Source organism: Hippocampus comes, unplaced genomic scaffold (genome assembly GCF_001891065.2).
Source record: "Hippocampus comes isolate QL1 unplaced genomic scaffold, H_comes_QL1_v1.1 scaffold114, whole genome shotgun sequence".
NCBI lineage: Eukaryota > Metazoa > Chordata > Actinopteri > Syngnathiformes > Syngnathidae > Hippocampus > Hippocampus comes.
The window spans coordinates 474,547-495,084 of record NW_017806197.1 but is presented as its reverse complement, the minus strand read 5'-3'; the positions used below and the strand labels follow the sequence as shown (position 1 = coordinate 495,084).

At 42.0% G+C, this 20,538-nt stretch overlaps 1 protein-coding gene across 1 annotated transcript in view; it reads left to right on the top strand.

The window, feature by feature from the left end:
• The first annotated feature begins 1,058 nt into the window (after nt 1–1,058).
• The window catches only part of LOC109506871 (glypican-1-like), a 69,464-nt gene continuing 49,984 nt past the window's right edge, over nt 1,059–20,538 (top strand). Inside the window, exon 1 of the mRNA XM_019855881.1 lies at nt 1,059–1,738. Coding sequence (XP_019711440.1) covers nt 1,579–1,738 — 160 coding nt within the window. The 5' untranslated portion in view covers nt 1,059–1,578. The remainder of the gene's footprint in view (nt 1,739–20,538) is intronic.

The following is a 20,538-nucleotide window of genomic DNA, read 5'->3' as shown; positions in this document are numbered from 1 at the left end:
TGTTGACCTTTTTGAGACTTTCACACTCGTTGCCTCCCCGCTTCTCTGCATTTGGCTCCTCCAAATTTTTGTCACCGAAACCCTCAGCCTTGACTAGTAGGCGACACTTGAGAGAAAAAAAAAATCCTCAAGCGCACAATGGTGCCAAAAGATATGAGTGACTCGATTTGCGAGTTTTCTTATTTTATTTATATACATTTTTTTTGAGATTGGAATCATTTGGGCAATTGTTATTTCATTATTTATTTACGTTTCCAAGCAAAACCTTTGAGGTGCAAGTGTTTTATTTTGGCAGTGGACTCAAGCAGCAGTTTGACAGAAAGTGTCAGTCCCATCAGCCTCTTTCCCTTAGCTTGTAGATTTAGTATTTGTTTATTGAGTTATCTTGTTCCCTTGGTATTATAAACTCCGTAATATTGCCATTTGTTAAGTCTGCTTTGAGGTCCGACATTTTATGCTCACGCCACCCGAGGCCCGCTACACACAGATCAACATGTCCAAACGCGATTTAACAGGAAAACGCAAACCAATTACAAGCATGATGACTCACACCTGCACACCTGATTGACCTTCAGACAACCACCAACACGTTGCAACGAAATAAACAGCGAACACAGACGCTCCCAGTTGAAATCTCATGTCACACCGATCCTCCAACAAAGCACATTAAATGTATATTTGAAACAACATCTTTTGACTGCAAGTCTGTTAGTTTAATGCAAACTCATAATACGAAACAACACAGCCTTAAAAAAAATAGCATCTACATAAGCCTATGTGGTGGTTTTATGCTGGATATTTGAAAAGAAATCGCGCAGTGACACTTGTAGACACACAATATAAAATTTCTCACAGACAGATATTCTTATTCTCTGTGCAAAACGACGAATATTACTGCAGCTTACTGAGTCGCATACAGAATTTGTGAAACTCTGCATCACTGCATTCGCACTTGGACCATTTAGAGTCGTCAATGTCAATGCATGTTTTTTTTATATGTTTTGATTAGATTTTATCCGCCCACTACCCACTATGCTGCTGCTTGTCTTCCCACAGCGCGTCAGAGCATTTGAATCATCCCACAGAGAGAAAAGCGTTAACTGTGCGCACTTCCCAGTTCAGATCAGACCCCCACTAAACGCCTCCTTTCCCTTCCTTCCCTCTCTCCCTGATTTTTTTTTTCCAACCCTCCCGGTCCGTCCTAATTGCCGGTACAGACGTGTCGTGCATGAGGCTGCGCGAACACAGGCGGAACATCGTCAAGCTCCACGCTGGACTATTTCTCACTTGATTGACTTATTTTATTCTACACCTCGTTGTGACTCTCTTCTTCCAAACAAAGTGTTAGAGTCGTTTTTAGCCCACGGCGTGACACGGTTTTATCTTTTTTTTTTTTTTGGACCGGACGTGTACAGCCACTTCAGGAGCGGGGAGATTATTGAACGCACCGTGAGACGACTGTCTCCACAGTTTATTTTTATTTTATTTTTTGCTGAATTGGATTCGTTTTTTCTTTTCTTCTCTATTCTTTTTTTTTTTTTTTTTTTTTGCACTTGACTGAGTTGACATTGTGCCGGGATGGATTCCTTCATCGTGGCAGCTCTGGTGCTGTGCTCGCTCACGGCCACAGCCTGCGGGGACAAAGGCGGCAGCAAAGCCAGGAGTTGTTCGGATATAAGGCACTTTTATAGCGGCAAAGGTTTCTCCATGGACGGCATCCCCCAGTCCGAAATATCTGGTGAGTTGGAAGTGAACACCTCCGACAATTGCCTCGGTCCCTGAATGTACCACGTGCTGACGAGAATGATTTCCAAAAAGTGAAACAAAAACAAACACACTCGTCTACTTCACCTTGTTCAAGTCTGGCTAGTTGGCAAAATTGCACCTGCAATTATTATAGCGACCCAGGCAATGTCATGTCAAATACACAAAATGAATCATAATCCATAATTGAAATTAGACTAGCTTTCGAGCTATCTTGGTCTCTCTCGGTATGTATGTGAAATGTCACAATCTATTGCAGTTTTACTCACACATGTTGCATACTATTGGTCTTTATTTTCCATTTAATTGCTGTCAACATACTTTCCATGCGCTGTGGTGATCTTACAGTCATGTTCAATTCATGCGGAGGATTTATTTTGTTTCCGTACATTTTTGCTTGTGACATTGTGGCTATGCATCGAAGCTTAACTCGAGTCATCACAGACACGTTAAGAGCCAGTTTTCTCGCTTGATGGCTCATCAGAAATGCGTTTGACACTTAAACGCCATGCCTGGAAACAACCGTTCGCTTCATTGTGGACTCTGCGGTTCTACGCGTGCGCGCGCGCGCACGCACGCAGCAGTCTGGTGACTGGGAATTGTTGCTGCTTATTATAAATGAGCAGCCGGTCACTTGAGTGTGAGCTGTGAGGGAACCGTGTTACTCATCACTGTATCGTGCTTAGCAGATTACACGTGTGGCTCTTCTGGAATTCGGTGGATGGCTTTCACATGTATCAAACGCACACACTGACACGCTCACACGCATACATGCACGTTGCATAGTTTGAGGTATGGCAGGTACAGTGGAGAACATGCACTGACAGGAAAGACAGCAGGCTCTGATGGTGCATGTGTCTGAGACTTTCCTATATTAAAATACTCCTTTCTGGAGAGAGAGCGATTGATGTACAGATCGGGGATGGTGGACTCCCCCCAAGCTCCATTTTATCCTATAGGGTTAGTTATTTGAGTCTTTTTATAGGGTCAAAAAAATGTATGTTATGGTGTATGGTATGTTCACAAGCTGTCATTTGAAGGTATCACCTCCAGTGACAAGCCAATGAATAATATATCATAAAACAACAATTCTCTTTGGATAGTCTGCTGGCTTGGCTGCTTTAAAGCACCCCGTTGTCAGTTGATGAGTGCACGCTCGGTATTGTCTTTCTTTTTTCTTTTTTAAAAAAACATTGACAAATGTTATTTCTAGGATATGTTGCTTCAAAAAAAAAATGGTAGCCTGGCCGCAAATGGCCCCCGGGTGGTAGTTTGGACACCGCCGGTGTCGTGGTTCATGTGCCTGACTTCCACGTAAGCAGTGTGGGATCAGTTCCCACTCAGTGATAGTGTTCATGTGAGTGCGGATGGTTGTCTCCTCATTGTTGCTTGTGATTGATTGACTGGCGAGCAGTCAGGGTGGAGTCCGCCGATCTCTCCAAGTCAGCTCAGCCACGACCCCGAACAGATTAGTGGAGGAAGGTTGTTGCTAAATTGCAAAGTCATCCAGCGAAATATTAAAATCTGTAAGTGTAGCTTTTGAGGTCCAATTCCTCATTTTTGGGTTATTACCCTCAAAAAAAAAATATGACTTTTAGAATGTGGGAATTCCTTTGTGACCTTTGAAAACATACCCAGTGGAAGCCAGTAAGTACCACAGTCCAGTCTTGCTTTACAACATTGTAAACTTTAAGAGTGTGAAGACTCTGCTGGGCTTGTAATTAAACTTTTCATGTCACCATACATCAAAAGGTGCAAAGGACCAAGTAGTAACCCGAGATTTTGAATTTAATGGCAAGACCAGTGAAATAATGAATGCCCATGCTCTCCCTCCTTGCCTTTGTTCCCTCAAATGTGTGTAATCCATAATGCATTAAAGAAAAACCTCCTTTCCTTAAATCAATGATATGGAGCTCTACTCAAGTCCAGGTTAGATAGTCAAGTGGCACAGGCAGAGGAAAAAAAAAAAAGCTTTGACTATTTTCCTCTTTGTGTCTCCTTCTCTAGCCTGGAGGACATAAATAACCACTCTAGAGTGGCTCTTGTCTGGCATATTAAACACCTTGGTAAAAACATGAAAGCTTCACTTTATGCCTCCCAATTATGAGCCACCTGAATATTGAGGCTGATCCCTGACATTTGGCTGAGGATGTTCCCTGCTGTGACACCGGGGCTTGATCAGACTCATGTTTTGCCCAAGCTGCACTCAAGGTCACCCAGCTCGTGTGTGCCACCTCACTTCAGACTGCCACCCCGCAAATAATATCCCTTTGCGGCACTGTAAAAAAAAAAAAAAGCAAGCCATGAAAAGAAAAAAGGCCTGCTTATAGAAGGCACTTGATTCTACTGTGCTTTAACCTATGCTGATGACTACGTGTATACCGTAAAGCTTCAACAGAACAATCAGATTGCGGCCAGCTCAATCAAATACTCTTTCCCCATTGAATCGAATGGAAATAACACTCATCCGTTCCATTTCATTAATGATGTAACTGTATAGTTAGGTCGCTGATGCTCTCACCTGAATTCTGTGTGGGCAGCGTGGAATCTGTAGTGACTGTGTGGATGTGAATGGTTATTCATCCCGATATGTGCCCTGTGAATGACTGGCGACCAGTTCAGGATATAGTCTTCCTATTGCCCAAAGTTAGCTGGCATAGGCTCCAGCTTGCACCCCTTTGGCGATAAGAGGTTGAGATAATGGATGGATCGATAGATAGGGTTAGTCTAAGTCGGGGGTCAATTAAAAGAAGAGTAATTTTTTTTTTAAATGAGGTTGAGGTTAGAACAATAATAAAAAAAGAAATAAGTTAAAGTAAGGTCATGATGAGGAAACACAGAGTTACTGGACTAACATTGCTGTGCCCTGTCAGATTGAAAGTTTCTCACATTCCATTAAAAAATAAAAAAAAAAAAAATATTGAAATTGTATATATATATATATATATATATATATATATATATAAAATTATCATAACACTAAATGTATCATTAATTGAATTCACAGAGGAAATCCTACGTAGGTTATCCGTGGAGTAACGCATGATCAATTTCAGTTAAATCATTATGTTGGAGCAAGCTTTAATGAAGCGAGGGAATAAATCTGTTACGTAGAAACAAAAGTCATTGTGGCTGAAAATGAATGAACTGTTCAATTTCTCAGTAGAGTGCAATTAGTTGTGGACACGGCTTCCTTGTCATTGTTTTCCGTAAGAAAAGAAAAAGGATAATGATTGATTTTCCTTCTCCCGCCTCGTCCTAGTGCATAATTACCATCACCACAACTTATCTTTTCATTAGTGATGAATGCTCCTCAAGTTAGATTTTCTTCTCTCTTGTGCACTTTAAATGAGATAAAAGAGTTGCAATCTTGATTGTTCGTGAAAAAAAACAACAACAACAACAAAAAGTGCTGCCAGAGACATGTGCAGACAGAGCTGGTAACGTTTTGCTCCAGCGCGGGCATCCCTGTGCTGCATTTTTGTTGTTGTTGATTGCCGGTTGCCAGAGGCTGACAGTGTGCTGCTCTGTGCTCTGAAATGTCATCTGTAAGTGCTGTGCGAGATTGTTGCTCAGCACCCCTGCTAGGAGCTGCACACTGACTTCACTGTGGTAGAGAGAGGGAGAGACAGAGAGAGAGACAGAGACAGAGACTTGCCGGTCGGCACGGTCGCCCACAGCGACGGGCTTGTTTTGAACTCGGCAGCGGCACCGATACAAGCCCAGAAATGTTTATTAAACACATCTCGAGCTGAAATCTCTCTCATCGTAGACGTTTGACGGAACCTAATGAGATAAGATAATAACTGGTGCATGACTTCTGTCAATGTCATCACTGATTAAATCTTAGGAATGGCATTTGCAATGTGACGTGCATCAAACATCTTTTTGCCCTTTATTGGAAAAGGAGCCATATTTGGGAACGTAAGAAGGAACGGCAAATGGACCCGGATCAAAAGCAGGCAAAAAAAAAAAAAAAAAAATCCTATTCGACTGGTGTATTGGCTTGAGAGGTTTTGTTTTTTTAAAATTACAAGCCATCGCTAAGTTGATCTTTATTTTTTTTGCTTTAATTGGGAGCTGAAATATGAGGTATCAGGTGAAGTGGAAAAAAAAAGAGCAATTAATGAACCAAACTCTATCGAGAGACACAAAAAAATAAATAAATACATTTAAAAAAGTACATTATTTTCCACCAGCGGCCCGGTGGTCCAGTGGTTAGCGCAAAACAGTTCTAAAACAGGCCATTCATTGAAGTAGCGCCTTATAATCCGAAGTGCCTTATAGTGCAGAAAATACGGTATATTAAAAAAACTGCAAACTCCCCACTAAGTTAGTCCATTTCTGCCCTAACAGTTTCTCCCAGGCCATAGAATCACACAAATACCCACAGCAATCAAAATCTACCATGTGCTGTCACGGCTGGTAAACGTGTAGGGACCCAGACAAAAAGAGACAAAGGCCCCAATCACATTTGTGGGGTGGAAGGTGTTGTTGTGCCTTTCAGCTTCTGAACATCCCCAAGCCCATCAGGCAGGCAGCCGCAGACAAAGACTCTTTCACATCGAGTTCACTCATCTCAACTGAATAAAATGCGAGCAAAAAGAAGCCTTATTTAGACAGGTTCAATCTTGACATCCCATCATGAGTGCCTTGAATTATTAATGAGTTGTTTTCACCTGGTAGTGTCAAGCAAAACTTCAACTTGAAAGGCACTCAGGACTGTGGGACATATATGTATGGCCAACTGTATAAATGGGTGAAGTCATTTTTGCATCATCCTGCTTAAATGGTGATGAAAACAATGGCAACTCAGGGTTGCTCAAAATAGATATTAAAAAAAATATATACTCTGAAACTAAATGTATAAAAAAAAAATACTCTGAAACTAAATGTACCGTATTTTCTGCACGATAAGGCGCTTCGGAGTATAAGGCGCACCTTCAACGAATGGCCTATTTTAAAACTGTTTTCATATATAGGGCACACCGCATTATAAGGCACAATAGTGGCTGCGGTTACGTTATGCATCCACTAGATGGAGCTACACTAAAGGAATACAAAACAGCTTTATTTATATTGCCCTTTCACAACCGCTTCACCTGCAGTTACGTTATGCATCCACTAGATAGAGCTACACGAAAGGAATACGAAACAGCTTTATTTATATTGCGCTTTCACAACCACTTCATTGTTAACAAATTGCTTTCCAGAACATTTAAAATACTACATCCAAGAAATCAGAATATTGATCCATAAATAAGGTGCGCCGGATTATAAGGCTCACTGTCGTCTTTTGAGATAAATTGAATGCTTTTAGGTGCACTTTATATTCCGGAAAATACGGTACTTACACTAGTAAAACTGCCGATATCTAGAGAAGCCCAACAAAACATGAATCGAAAATACTGAAAAATGGAGATAAGTGTACTGCAATTCCAGACAAATGTCCTCTGTCCATCCCATTCATAGACAATCTTGTCTTTTTCTCCAGCTTTAAACGAAACCACAACACCGAATTCCATGTTGCCGCATTGTGTGTGGAACTCATTACCAGACTTGCCGATAAGAGCGACAAAGCTTCATTAGAGATTGTTAGCACAAATGCGGGGAGACGGCGAGATCAACACTTGTTTGTATCCGAGTTGAAAGTCAATCTCTGCATCGCGTCTCTTGTCTGAGCTTGTTGACGTGTCTGCGTGACAGCCTTGTCAGCATGTGAGTGTCTACACAGGCAAATTGCCCAGCGTAGTCGCTTGTTTTTATCTTAATTGTCACATGATTGCACAAAGTTAACCACTGTAACACACACACACACACACACACACACACACACACACACACACACACACACACACACACACACACACAAATCAGGTTCATTGTTCTGTCTTTGGAATACGTGTTGCAACAAAGAAGAAATTAGGTTTGTAGGATTTTGTATCATGTGAAAGTCATTCAACTAAGACTTAAATATAAAAGTGTCTACGTGTGACCAAGCAGTCGGCAAGTCCCAGTTTTTCCCATGTACAATATAAATATAGAAAATAATCAAAAAGTTAAAGTGACTCATTTGTGGAGAGCAAAACTGTTGATGCAAGGTCTGCATGCATGATGATTTTATGCTAAAAATAAGCCCACGAACGCTAAATCATAACCACATACAGTCCATGTCTCGGCCCTGTCTTTCGCCTCCAAATGCGCGCCACATGTTTGCTGTTCATTTGGCACGCTTCCACGCCACAGGAAATGTGCCATGAAGGCGTCGTTTGGCGTCCCTCTCCGCTCCTGCTCGTGTCCGCTAGACTGATGTCGAGAGGTTCAAACAGTGCACTGATCAAGGAAGTGCTGCATATGCGCTGATAAGGGAGAGCATCTGCCATTGTTTTTTGGGGGTTTTTTTTTAGATTGCTGCGAATTATTATTCATGTGGCAATCGCTGTTTTGAGTAGTGCTGTTGAGCTCGTCCTCCAAATAACTCCAAACAAGTCAAGGCTTTGTGGTGGATGTACAATCAGGATATTTGTTAAAAAAAAAACTTAATTGAGCGGCCCGGTGATCCAGTAGTTAGCGTGTCGACCTCACAGTGCAGAGGTACCGGGTTCAATTCCGGCTCCGGTCTCCCTGTGTGGAGCTTGCATGTTCTCCCCCGGGCTTGCGTGGGTTTTCTCCGGGTACTCCGGTTTCCTCCCACATTCCAAAAACTTGCATGGAAGACTTTACTAGTCACTGTTGGTTCATTCTTAGCTGTCTCAAAAGACGATATGACAGAAGTCATTGGAAGTTAAGCTCAATCACAGGTGTCAAAGTCAAGGCCTGGGGGCCAGATCTGGCCTGCCACATCAATTTATGTGGCCCGCGAAAGCAAATCAAGCATGTCAAGTTTGATGATGCTGAACCAAAATTTCAAATTGTCATATGGAATTCACAATAACAGTCATTATTCTTGACTTCTTATTGTAAAACTAGTTATCCATCAGTTTGTTGTGAGCTGTGTATGTAATATGTGGAGGTGATTAACCATTTATATGGTTTCCCAAAATTCAGAACGGCCCTCCAAGGGGAACCGCAACTGCAATGTGGCCCGCGACAAAAATGAGCTTGACACCCCTGAGCTATATCCACAACTCTCTCTGTCCAGTAGAACACTCGTCAAAACATGAGATCAGAATTTCTGCCATCCTCCTGAGAATCATATGGAAACCATCGACGCTTTGGTCAGGACTTAAAACTCCTAATGAGCTTCAGTGGGATTTGAACCTACGGCTCAATTTAGGCTAGCACACCGCTCAGCCTCAATTGACTGTAATGTCGGCTTTTGTTTTACGACCCTAACGTCACGCCAACTTGTGTGGGTGCGGCTCCCGCTGCTTACGGACCTGGTGCTGACCCAACATTCACCGCCCGACGCTGTGTTAAAACGCAGTGTGACTTCTGCAGGCCGACACACCCCAAACAAACACACAGCTCTGCAGTTGTGCAATGAACTTTCTGTTCATGGCCGCTGGTTCCTCGCACTCAGCGGGAATTTGTCACTATGACAACCGCGCAAGCAATTATACTGTTTGATGATTTGTTGCATCTTAATTTTTTTCATGAGGTGTTTGATCACAAGCCAAAAAGTGTTTTATTTTCCACGATATTCAGGAAAGGAATCTTTCGTGCTTGGTGCACTGGCTTACGAATACATTCTTTTATCCATTTTTCAAATGTCCTTATTAGAGTGAGACGGAGCCTCGCTCAGCTGACTTTGGGTGAGAGCGGGGGGGGGGGGTACACCCCCAACTGGTCACCGGCACATACCTGTAGAGATAATCAAGCCTACACAATCACATTCACACCTCTGGACACTCACAGATGAATGATTGAACCAAACGTATGTTTTTAGAATGTGGGCGAAAGCTTCGAATCTAAAATAGCGACTGCAAACACTGGAGCGCACGTGAGATCCAAAAGAGAGCATGGATTCAATTTTCCCTCGTTAAAGCCAAATGACTCTTTTTATCCCAACTCCATCGGCATCGTCACCGAGCAACCAAGCACGTGAAGCAAATTCCTTTAGCTAATGCAAATCTTTGCGCATGCAAGAACTCACCGCCTCTTTACTTTCTTCTTGACGTCGTGTATTAGTCAGTGTCGTTAAGCGGTCAGCGCTGGCTCTTTGCCAATCCTAATTGATGATGTCTTTGGCCAAGAGGCTCGATGTGAAGGCGCTTGTTATGAACCCAAACAGAAGCGCTTGCTAAAAGTCACATTTTCAGGAGTAGGAAAAGATTTACAGTGGTGTCTTGAGGTACGAATGACTCAACGTTTTTTTTTTGAGATACAAGCCAATTGGCCAATTTTTTGACTAGCGATAACAATCTTGAGATACGAGTATTATATGCTGGTAGGTAACTCAACTCACTTCGCAAGCGGCAGTTTTAACTCGTATAATTAGTCAATATTACTCAAAAAAAGGCTTCAAGCTGCCCCTGCCCCACGTTGTGTATCTGAAGCAACCTCTTAGCCTACGCCAGCTGGATGCTAACATACAATGAGGAAACTAGCACTTAGCATACATGTTGCGGTAATGTTACCCTTTTGAACACAAACAGTGCTGCAACACTTATAGACAGACCACATCAGGATACTTGCAGGCGTATCTTATTTATCCTCTGTGAAGAACGACTATCATTACTCTCCTACTGAAGCAGATGGGAGTGGAGCTTTGCCTACAGTTTTCGTATATCTAAAAAGAAAGTGCAAAAATGCAGTCCAAATGCGTGTCCTGAAGCACCTAAAAAGTACAATTTCCATAAAATGTTTCAAAAAAAAAATTCTCATAACAACGGAATGGATCATTTCTGTTTCCTTTCTTCCCCGTGGGGAAAACAATTTGTAATCTGAGGAAATCTACAGTAACCTCTGTGCACACGCTGCGTTTCTCCCTGGCTCAGATCCATTTATTTGATAGGAAATATAATCAATGGATTGATATTGCCTGGTGTTTTATGTTGTGAGCCACACATCAAAAACGAGCCAGATGTCGAACACATTTCACCGATTGCTTGTTGATATCATCTATTCCCGTCTCTTTATATTCACCACTATCTCCTCTCTTCACAAACTTTTATCCGTATCCTGAAGCGTGTCTCCGCCACAGGATAGCTACCCGATATCAGCAAGGTGGCATCTGATCGGTGAACCAATCAGTGAAATGTGTTCGGTTCCTGATGTCTGGCTCACACACCGCAGATTTAATAAAGATGAGACACCGCTGCTCACACCGCCACCCCCCAATCTTTTTTTTTTTTTTCCTGACACTTTGCTATTAAAGCATCCCATCGATATGTATAGTCTCACGGTAGGTGGAAGTAATTAGGTTTGTGTGTGAGGCCAGCGCGGCAGGTGGGTCGGGACTTGTGAATATGCTCTTTGTCTCTAGCTTGCACCCCCCCTGAGGTGTAAACATCAGCCTCCATAATCACTCTCGAAGCAGCTGCATGTTTCCAGTTGCAACGCTCACTCCCACACTGTGAGGGCCCCCGCTGCTGACAGCTCCTTCAGGGCTTCCTCTCAGGAGCGACACCCCAGTACAGTTTGCTGTGTGCAGTCTGAGGGATCCAACAAGTCCGCTGCACTGTCTGAAGTGACCTGACAGCAGTGTGTTCACAGTGCATATTTATTGCAGAGCTGGAACAAAGTCCAGACTGGCACTTGAACTTCCAAGTTCAATTTGTTGGGCGGCCAAGCACAATCAAATCAGTTTTGCTTATTGAAATGAATTGAAATGCTCTTCATGTCACGTGAGGAGCACGCTTTTGACCCAGAAGCAGACAGGATACAGAAGTGGAAAAAAATATAAGCCTTTATATCTGTCTGTCTGTCGATCGATCTATCGATCTACTTATCTAGCTAGCGATCTATCTATCTAGTTAGCTAGCAAGCGGTGAGGAGCACGCTTTTGACCCAGAAGCAGACAGGACACAGAAGTGGAAAAAAATACAAGCCTTTATATCTGTCTATTGATCGATCTATCGATCTACCTATCTAGCTAGCGATCTACCTATCTAGCTACCGATCTATCTATCTATCTGTCTGTCTGTCTGTCTGTCTGTCTATAAATATAGATATAGATATAGATAGATAAATACCAAGTAACAACAGAGCGCAGGGCCGAATACAGAAGGCATGGGAAGAAAGCTCGACATTTTCTATTTTCGACGTAAAAAAGGTGACGAATAAAGGACCATTGCCAGTCACAACATCCAGTCACAACACTTAATCTATTCAACAAGCCAAGCGCTATCGAACCATGCGTACCAAAATCAGCAGACCTTCAAACTCCCTAAACAGTCACTCAAATCTATGCCCACCCCCTGCGGAGCAGTATTACCACACTGATCATTGTAGCGCCAGCTCTCGACAATACTTGAACAAACGATTGTCGATCAATATTCCACCGCACCAGACTCTTTAAAGCCCTCAAGGACTTCATGTATAATTACACACCTATGGTTGGGCTGCAATTACTGCTCCTGGTCACTTCGAAATGGTGCAACGGTCATCAGCGCCAACTGCACTAGCGTATTGAAAAACACGTTGAAAATAATTTTTGTTTGTTAAAAATAAACAAACAAAGATAAATCAATAAAAAATATCGGAAACATAAAATGACTTTAACTAAGCAAAAAATGGTACCTAACTGAACTAAAAAAAAACAATTAAAGATGACATATTTCTAACAAAGTGATTCATGTTAAAATCTGTCCAAAAAAAAAAAAGATGCGTTGTGATTAATTTATTGGTGACAAACAGTACAGGTGAACTGAAGAGAAGGCTGCGGACTTTCTGTCCAAGATGGCGGCCAGGTCCTCAACCAGCCAAGACTCCCTGAAGTGGTTAGTTATCTCTCTGATTAGTGCAGACTCACAATCTTGACAAGTTCGAATCCCTTGTGGAATTTGCAATTTCTTCCCCCAAGACGACACTTTCTATCGGTGTGAAAGGTTTTGTTTACATGTGCCCGGCGTTTGTCTGGTGAGCAATCCAGCGTGTCATCTTGCCAACCAAGATGTTTTTTTTTCCTCACCGCCATGCTAAATGATTCATTTAACTTGTTTTCTCCTTCTCTCTTTCTCTCCTTTTCCCTTTCCATAGCCTCTCACTTGGATTTACTTTGGTGAGAAATTCTCTCCGACGCCCCCAGCAGCTTTGAACGTTTTTGTTTTTTTTCTGACGGCTAATGTTTACGATATCGCATCATCAATTTCAATCAGGCTTTTTAATTGCCTCCAAGATTAAAGCAACATGTTTTGACAGGAATCTTTTCTTTAATAAATGTATTCTTTTCTTGATCTTTCTGTGGGAATACATTTTTTTTTTCCTCCTTCCAAAGTCTCCCACACTTGCTTAGTATTTCTGTTGAAACCCCGAGTGTCGTTTTTATTGACTTGCTGGAAACCAAACAGACACTTTACCGCATTTTAGTGCACTTTCATCGTAATCCTTGAGCTCACCGCTTCTCCCCTGCATGAGTTCGTCTCATGACTCAAGCACTATTTGCCGTATTTTGGACGAGATATCCTCCACTTTCCTTCGCTTGCCCACTCCCATGCCAACTCGCGTCTTCAGCACATTTTTTTGCGTAATTAGATAGGAAGATCTGCTTTGATGCTGACATCATTTGTGTCTGCTTCACAAAAAAATTCCCAGTCGTGGTTTGCTTCTTGGGCTTGACCAACACGGCTCTTTGGACCTTGGAAGTAAGATGATGGAAGAGTGGGCACGAGGGGAGCATTGCGAAGGTCTTGGAAGTCGAGTAACCCGTAGACAAACTTATAATTCCATGCAATTACTGTCAATGTCATCCCGTTTGCTGGTAAAAGATGTGTTTTCATTACCCAAATGGCTTTTTTCTTTCTTTTCTGCCCACTTTTTTTTATTTTCACTCACAGTAGGTCTCATCTGGTCCATTGCTTTGCTGTTTCATTTTTCATTTTCGCCTACGTTTTTATAGAACACCCATCCATCCATTTTCTTTACCGCGTGTCGTCATCGGGGCGCATTGCACTGAAACCTGTTCCAGCCCTTCTCCGGTGGGTACGTCCTGGACTGGTCGGCAGTGAATTGCAGGGCAGATAAAAAAAAAAAAAAAGACAGCCATTCACTTTGGCTTAATTGCAGTAATAATTATACTACATCAGCAAGAAACCTCATGATAGGTGGTTACAGTCGATGCGGTCATCATCTCGTTTCCGCTGATTCACCAAAAATGACAAATAAATGCATTATAAATGACAGTTTTTTCAATTATTGGCCATTTTTGCATAACTCCTTCCATCCATCCATTTTCCGATCCGCTTTATCCTCACAAGGCTCGCGGGGGATGCTGGAGCCTATCCCAGCCGTCTTCGGGTAGTAGGCGGAGGACACCCTGAACCGGTTGCCAGCCAATCGCAGGGCACACACAGACGAACAACCACCTAGGGACAATTTGGAGTGTTCAATCAGCCTGCCATGCATGTTTTTGGAATGTGCGAGGAAACCGGAATACCCGGCGAAAACTCACGCAGGGAGGCCAGAGCTGGAATTGAACCCGGTACCTCTGCACTGTGAGGTCGACGCGCTAACCACTGGTCCACCGGGCCACCTTTTGCATAACTCTTCACGCAAATAAGAAAACCTTTCACCCCAAAAACCAAAACATCAGCGCTCTCCTGCAAAAGCAAATTCGTCTTGCTGAACTCGTCTTGCATTTTTTTGTCTCAAACAGTCAACACAATATGAGCAAGCACACAATGCACCAGTTGATGGAAAGAAAGAAAAACACATCCGACTTTTTCTTTCTCTGTGCACAAGGTAGGCGATGTCAGTTTGAGGTCAGGCTTTTGTCTTAGTTTTGTAAACACAGAGTGATCGAAATTTCAAGTGTTTTTATTCAAGGTCTTCATTTAATTTCATGTAAAAATCCAAACGAGCATTGAACTCAATTGACAAGCACGCTTTTCAAAGGGAATGGATACGCTCAGCAATCCGATGCCGCTCCACTGTAAAATTTTTCAAAAAGCGGAAAACAATTTTACTGATGCACAACAATATGTTTGGGAATTTGAAGTCTGTGCACAAGGTAGGCGATGTCAGTTTGAGGTCATGCTTTTGTCTTTGCTTTGTAAACACAGAGTGATCCAAATTTCAAGTGTTTTTATTCAAGGTCTTCATTTAATTTCATGTAAAAATCCAAACGAGCATTGAACTCAATTGACAAGCACGCTTTTCAAAAGGAATGGATACGCTTAGCAATCCGATGCCGCTCCACTGTAAAATTTTTTAAAAAAGTGGAAAACAATTTTACTGATGCACAACAATGTGTTTGGGAATTTGAAAGACCGTGTTTCACCATTCTGGACATTCCGGCGGGCCGAGGGCATTTGCTATGACACGCCCCGGTGTACCTGACTATTTGGTGACAGAAAATCGATTCGACATTGGACCAGATAGAAGCAGGTCTAAGTCGTGGCGCAGGTGGTGTAACGCCATTTTTGTGGACTCAGTCAAGATCCTTGCATTTTTTTTTTTTTTTATATGATCACCATCATCATCCTGAACGAGACTTGTCCTCTTGACTCGCCACCCTTCCACTATGGCAGCGTCCGTGTGCCTGGCTTGTCCCTTAAGGCCTTATTCTCAACATGAAATGACACCGAAAAACAAGCCGATTCCCCACAGTGCAACTTCATTTTTCATCTCGGACGGATTTTGAGTTCCGTGGACGTGGCATACTGTAACAACATTATACCGAGCTGAAGTGATATTAAAAGGTTCCCGGACGCACAGTCAATTTCCCTTGTGTAGCTATTTTATTTTACAAGCCGAAACTCGTGTTACAAGTAGTTCCGTCTTTAATATGCACACCCTACATCCGCCCGCAGGGGTGATGGCAAGTGGTGAGCTAATGAACTCGAAATGACAGTGACTTATTTAGATCCCCCAACCCCCCTCTGCTCAGTAAGAAGGGAGGACAACTTCCACCACTCCGCTCGGTTTCATTTGTCTCGGAGTGCCCGCGTTTGCTTCTTCCCTATTTTCCCCATCTTCCTCCCCAGCACAGTCCTCCTCTCTCATAAATATTTGACATCTTCAAAATGAACTCCCTCAACTTGAGCTTAGCGCATGGCTGCTCGCCTTGCACGCTTTTTAATGTGTTTGCTTTGCCCGTTAGACCGTGTGGACATTTATATACACATGCCTGCTTGTGCATTTTTTTGCTTTTTTTCCTTGTCTCTCTTTTGATCAATAGGCTAGTGCAAATGTGAGCATATTTTAAGTGGTAAAACCCCATTTTTCCGATATCTATAGGTTTACCGTATTGATGTGCGTGTTCACCTTTCACCTCACGACTTTAATGCAGTGATTTTTTTGCCTGTGGTATCATCTGCTCTGTTTTGTGTGAGAGTGTGCTTCTCTTGGCCCAGCATGTGGTTTTAACTAAAAGCCTTGGGTGTAAATCTTTCATTGGTTTTGCGATCTTCCAGCTGCTTAAAAAAAAAAAAAAAAAAAAAGAGAGATGGCACAAGGTTGATAAAACTGGTACTTTAATTATGAGTCAGTTTGTGGTGAAAGGAGTTTTTTCTAATCAAAATACCAACTCAAAGAGGAAAAACATCCTCACTGACAAATTAAATATTAGTTGTCTTCTTAGTTTGTGCATAAGTTGGACTGGCCGTCGTCCATGTGCCACATAGATGATTTGTGTGTAGAACATAAGCTACTTTTTTTTGGTTTGCCATTACAATTTGTTATGTTAATCACAGTTCAATAGGTCTCAACATAGTGTAGGCTAACATTTGCAGAAAATTATACAATGTTTGAATTTTCATTGTTCAACAACGTACATATAATATATACAGGCAAAGTACAGTAAACAAATCGAAGCCGGCCATTGGATAATTAGGGTTTTTTTTCTTTTTTAAATGAATTTATTTGTTTAAAATATTTTTAAAAATGTATTTATTTAAAATATATACATATATTTTTTTTGTACGGGTTTGCAGTTGCAGTCATAGATTTTAAACATATTGATTTTCTCTGGTGCGTGTTTTCATCTCGTGTGCATGTCTGTCAATATCGACAGTGTTGGAGTGCACGGCTTCCTGCTGTGGTTTGTGTCTTCTTAGTGGGTTTGGTACCCTGCTAACGCCATCACATTCTTCCCTTGAGGTCTGTTTCATTGCTCAGTCAAAAGTTGACTCCCAACTGGAGATGCGCAGTGATGGATGAAATGCTCCCACTAAAATGTGGTTTCCGGTGTTTCCCCCTGCGTGCTCATGATTTTGGCAGCTTGCGGATTCTTCTATCCACTGCTTTTCATAAGGTCACATTCACTCTGTTTGCGCGATTTTGTGGCGGTTGGCACCGAGGAACTCTTTTGAAGTGAATTAAGGAGCTTTATGGTAGCCGCAAGAAATGCTTTTCCGCCATCCCGTGACATCCGGGTGCGAGGGAACTACGTTGACGTGAGTTGAGGAGCTCCATTTGGACATAAGCCGTGACGGCGCGATGCTGTTGGGATGTTCTCATTTTCTCAAGTTTTCCTGTGTCTGTTCCCCATCCAACTGCCTTTTGAAAAATATTGAATGCTCTTCAAGTTGAAAACATATTTTTCTCCGATTCATATCCCAGCTCGATTCGTCAGCTTTAAGCTCCCTCTTTTCCTCGTAAGCTTTCTTCAGCTTCTTTGCCAGCCTCACCTCATCTCTGCTGGCTTTGTGTCCTTGATGAAGCACAGCTGCTCATCTTTTTTTTTTGTTTTTTTGTTTTCAGACAGTCGGGATAAATGGTCTGGGCGCCTTTCACAATGCTGATGTCGAAGGATGGCGAGAAGTTTTGCTCATGCATTTGGACGCTTCGCTTGTTGTACTCTGTCTCTACCGCTCCGTGTTTAGGCTCCGGCTTCTCAACCGGTACATAAATTAATGTTTATGGATGTGTTTATGCCACTAAGTGTGCTGCTTGGATTCAAATCACTCTCTGCTAACAGCCTGATTTCACATTCATTAGTGCTTGTCCTCATTAGGTTGCCAGTAACTGGAAAAAAAAACCGAAAGCTCTCATGTCACGGAGTAGTTGGGTTTGCACCATAATAATCACATTTTAACATTTTACTGTTACAGTTTTGTACATAATTGTGATCTAGCTGTGTCCTTGGCAACTGTTTTGTACTGCTTTTGTTTTAGTCACCTCAACTTCATATCTTAAGTTTAGGATGCAATTGCAAGAGAGCCGACATTCTTTTTGGCACGCTGTTTGGAACCGCGCATTGTACTGGTCCCGTTGTGTTTACGTGTGTTTGTATGCGTGTGGCTTGTTGGACAAGTGCACTCGACAAATCGGACATTCTTTCTTCGTGCGGATGGATGCCTTGCAGGAAAGCGCAGACAGCCACCAAGGTCAAGCATAAGTGATACAGACCTTGCCGCATTTGTTTTATTTTTCCCCAGCTTTTTTTTTTTCTGGTTAGCAGCCTACTTCATGGTGATTCATGGTTGGGGACGAACAAATAGGTGGTGCCATTGTGAGTCTTAGGAGTAGATAGTTTTGAACCACCCGGAAACGTTTCTGGGAAGTTAACTCCAAAATAATTTGTATTGCGGTAATCCAGCTAAGACATGATAAAGACCTGGATATCAGTTTCAAAATGCTGTTGTGCAAAAAATGTTTTTTTATTTATTTTTTTATTTTTATAGCTGACACAAGATGGCAAAGGGCAACATTTTTTTGAAATGAAGCTCCTCAGTTGACCTCAACATAGTTTGGTGGCACCAAGATAGTGGCAAGGCACATCTTTTGTCTAGTTGTAGTTCCTCAACACACTTTAACATAGTTCCTTGGTAAATAGATGAGGTTTTTTTTTATAGGTAACAACAGAGGACAGATTTTAAATAAATCCACGAATTGTAAATCTGTGACTATTGGAAAAGCAACAAATCTAGTGGTGGCCTTGGACTTTTTACTCAGTACTATATAAAGTGGTGACATTTGAGCATCCATAAGTAATTACATGTTCAGGCTTATACATCAGAGTGCACTGACAACATGACACAGCGCTATGTATGTATTTTGAATTCTATTTATAGTATTGTGTGCGTGTTTGTGTTGTTTTGGTTTTCCCTCTATAGAATAGCATGGAATGGATTATAAATGTAACCTGGAAGAACATTCGCCACTCTGGCAGGAAACCACTCGAGTTGCTCTGATGAAGAACATTCACCTGTCAGGTTGCAATCTCTCCCTGCATGCAGCTTTCGCTATTGTTACCTTTTTACAAAAGCACTTTACTGTCTCTCCAACGGGGCAGGGATGGTTATTGTGTTTGGCGGCTCAGCCGCTCTTCTGCGGCTAAATGACATGCTGCGGTCGTTCCAAGTGGGCCCGCTTGTCCTGAGCTCCCCACGTTTTGCAAATAGCCCACCTCCCTCTTGAGAACACAGTGGCTAATGCACAATTGCACTGCTATAAATACCCCGCTGAACATGCTCGCAGCGGTAGTGTTATATGTGATTATTATTTTATTGCCACCTACTGTGAGAAGGGCTTTTGTGGTCCACGGATGTCCATCACCTAACTGGAGCAGAGTGAGAGGAAAAAAAAAAAACAAAACATTCGCATCTCAAATCCGCCCTCCGTCGTGAAATGAATGAGGTTGCCATTCATCACTAGTTAAAAAAATAAATAAATAAATGAGCAATACAGCATGCGATAATAATGTGCAAGGACATAATTAGATGGAATGTAAACAGTTTAGGAATCATGATTCAATGCTGCATCCAATTCAGTGTGCTGCTTTTTGTGGTGGACCCACTTTGGATACCGGGAGTCTGAATTGGATAATACAGTCATGCAGACACAAACGAAGAACATAGTTCGCCTACTACTATACTACAACTCCATGAGTTGCTGTAATATTAGGTTTTTTTTTTTTTTTTTAATGAGGATAAAGAGTATTGTTATATTATCTGTCTAAAGTACATTTGTGTTTGCTTGAATATTAAGCTAGCGGCCCAATCTTAAGACAAAGTAGCTTTCATGTTTTAAATCACGATGTGTAATTTTCTTTCTTGTGAACGTTTAATTTTACACTAAGCTTCAAATGGAAGTGGCATGAAACAGCTTGAAAACCCTTTCTGATGAAATATTCAGTATTTGTAAAATTGCTACTACCAATGCTAATGTTAGCATGTCGATAAATATTAAATTGTGTTTTCTTGTTTTACATACCGAATGTGTAAATCTCTTTGTTTATTGTTGAATTTGACAGTAAACTTAAAATGGTGAGTGGAATCAAACATTCCAAAAACATGCATGGCACGTTCCTGGAACCCTCTAAATTGTGAGTGTGAGTGCGAATGGTTGTTCGTCTGTGTGTGCCCCTGCGATTGTCTTGCAACCATTTCAGGGTGTACTACTGCTCAAAGTCAGCTGGGATAGGCTCCAGCACGCCCCGACCCTCGTGAGGATAAACAGATTAGAAAGTGGCTGGATGGATGGATGGAATCAAACAGCCTGAAACCAACTTTTGATGAAATGTTCACTTTGTCAAGCTGCTGCTGAAAAGTTGTGAAGTGAGTTGAATTAAATTGACTGCGGCACATATATCTTGTTAAAACCAACTAAGTTAAGTCACTCGTTTCTCATGGCGCCACTGTAATTAAAATTTTGGGAGATGGGTGGTTGTTTGATTCATTATTGTGTTAAACGGACTGGCTGCCTGCACAGCAATCCACTTGCATGTCC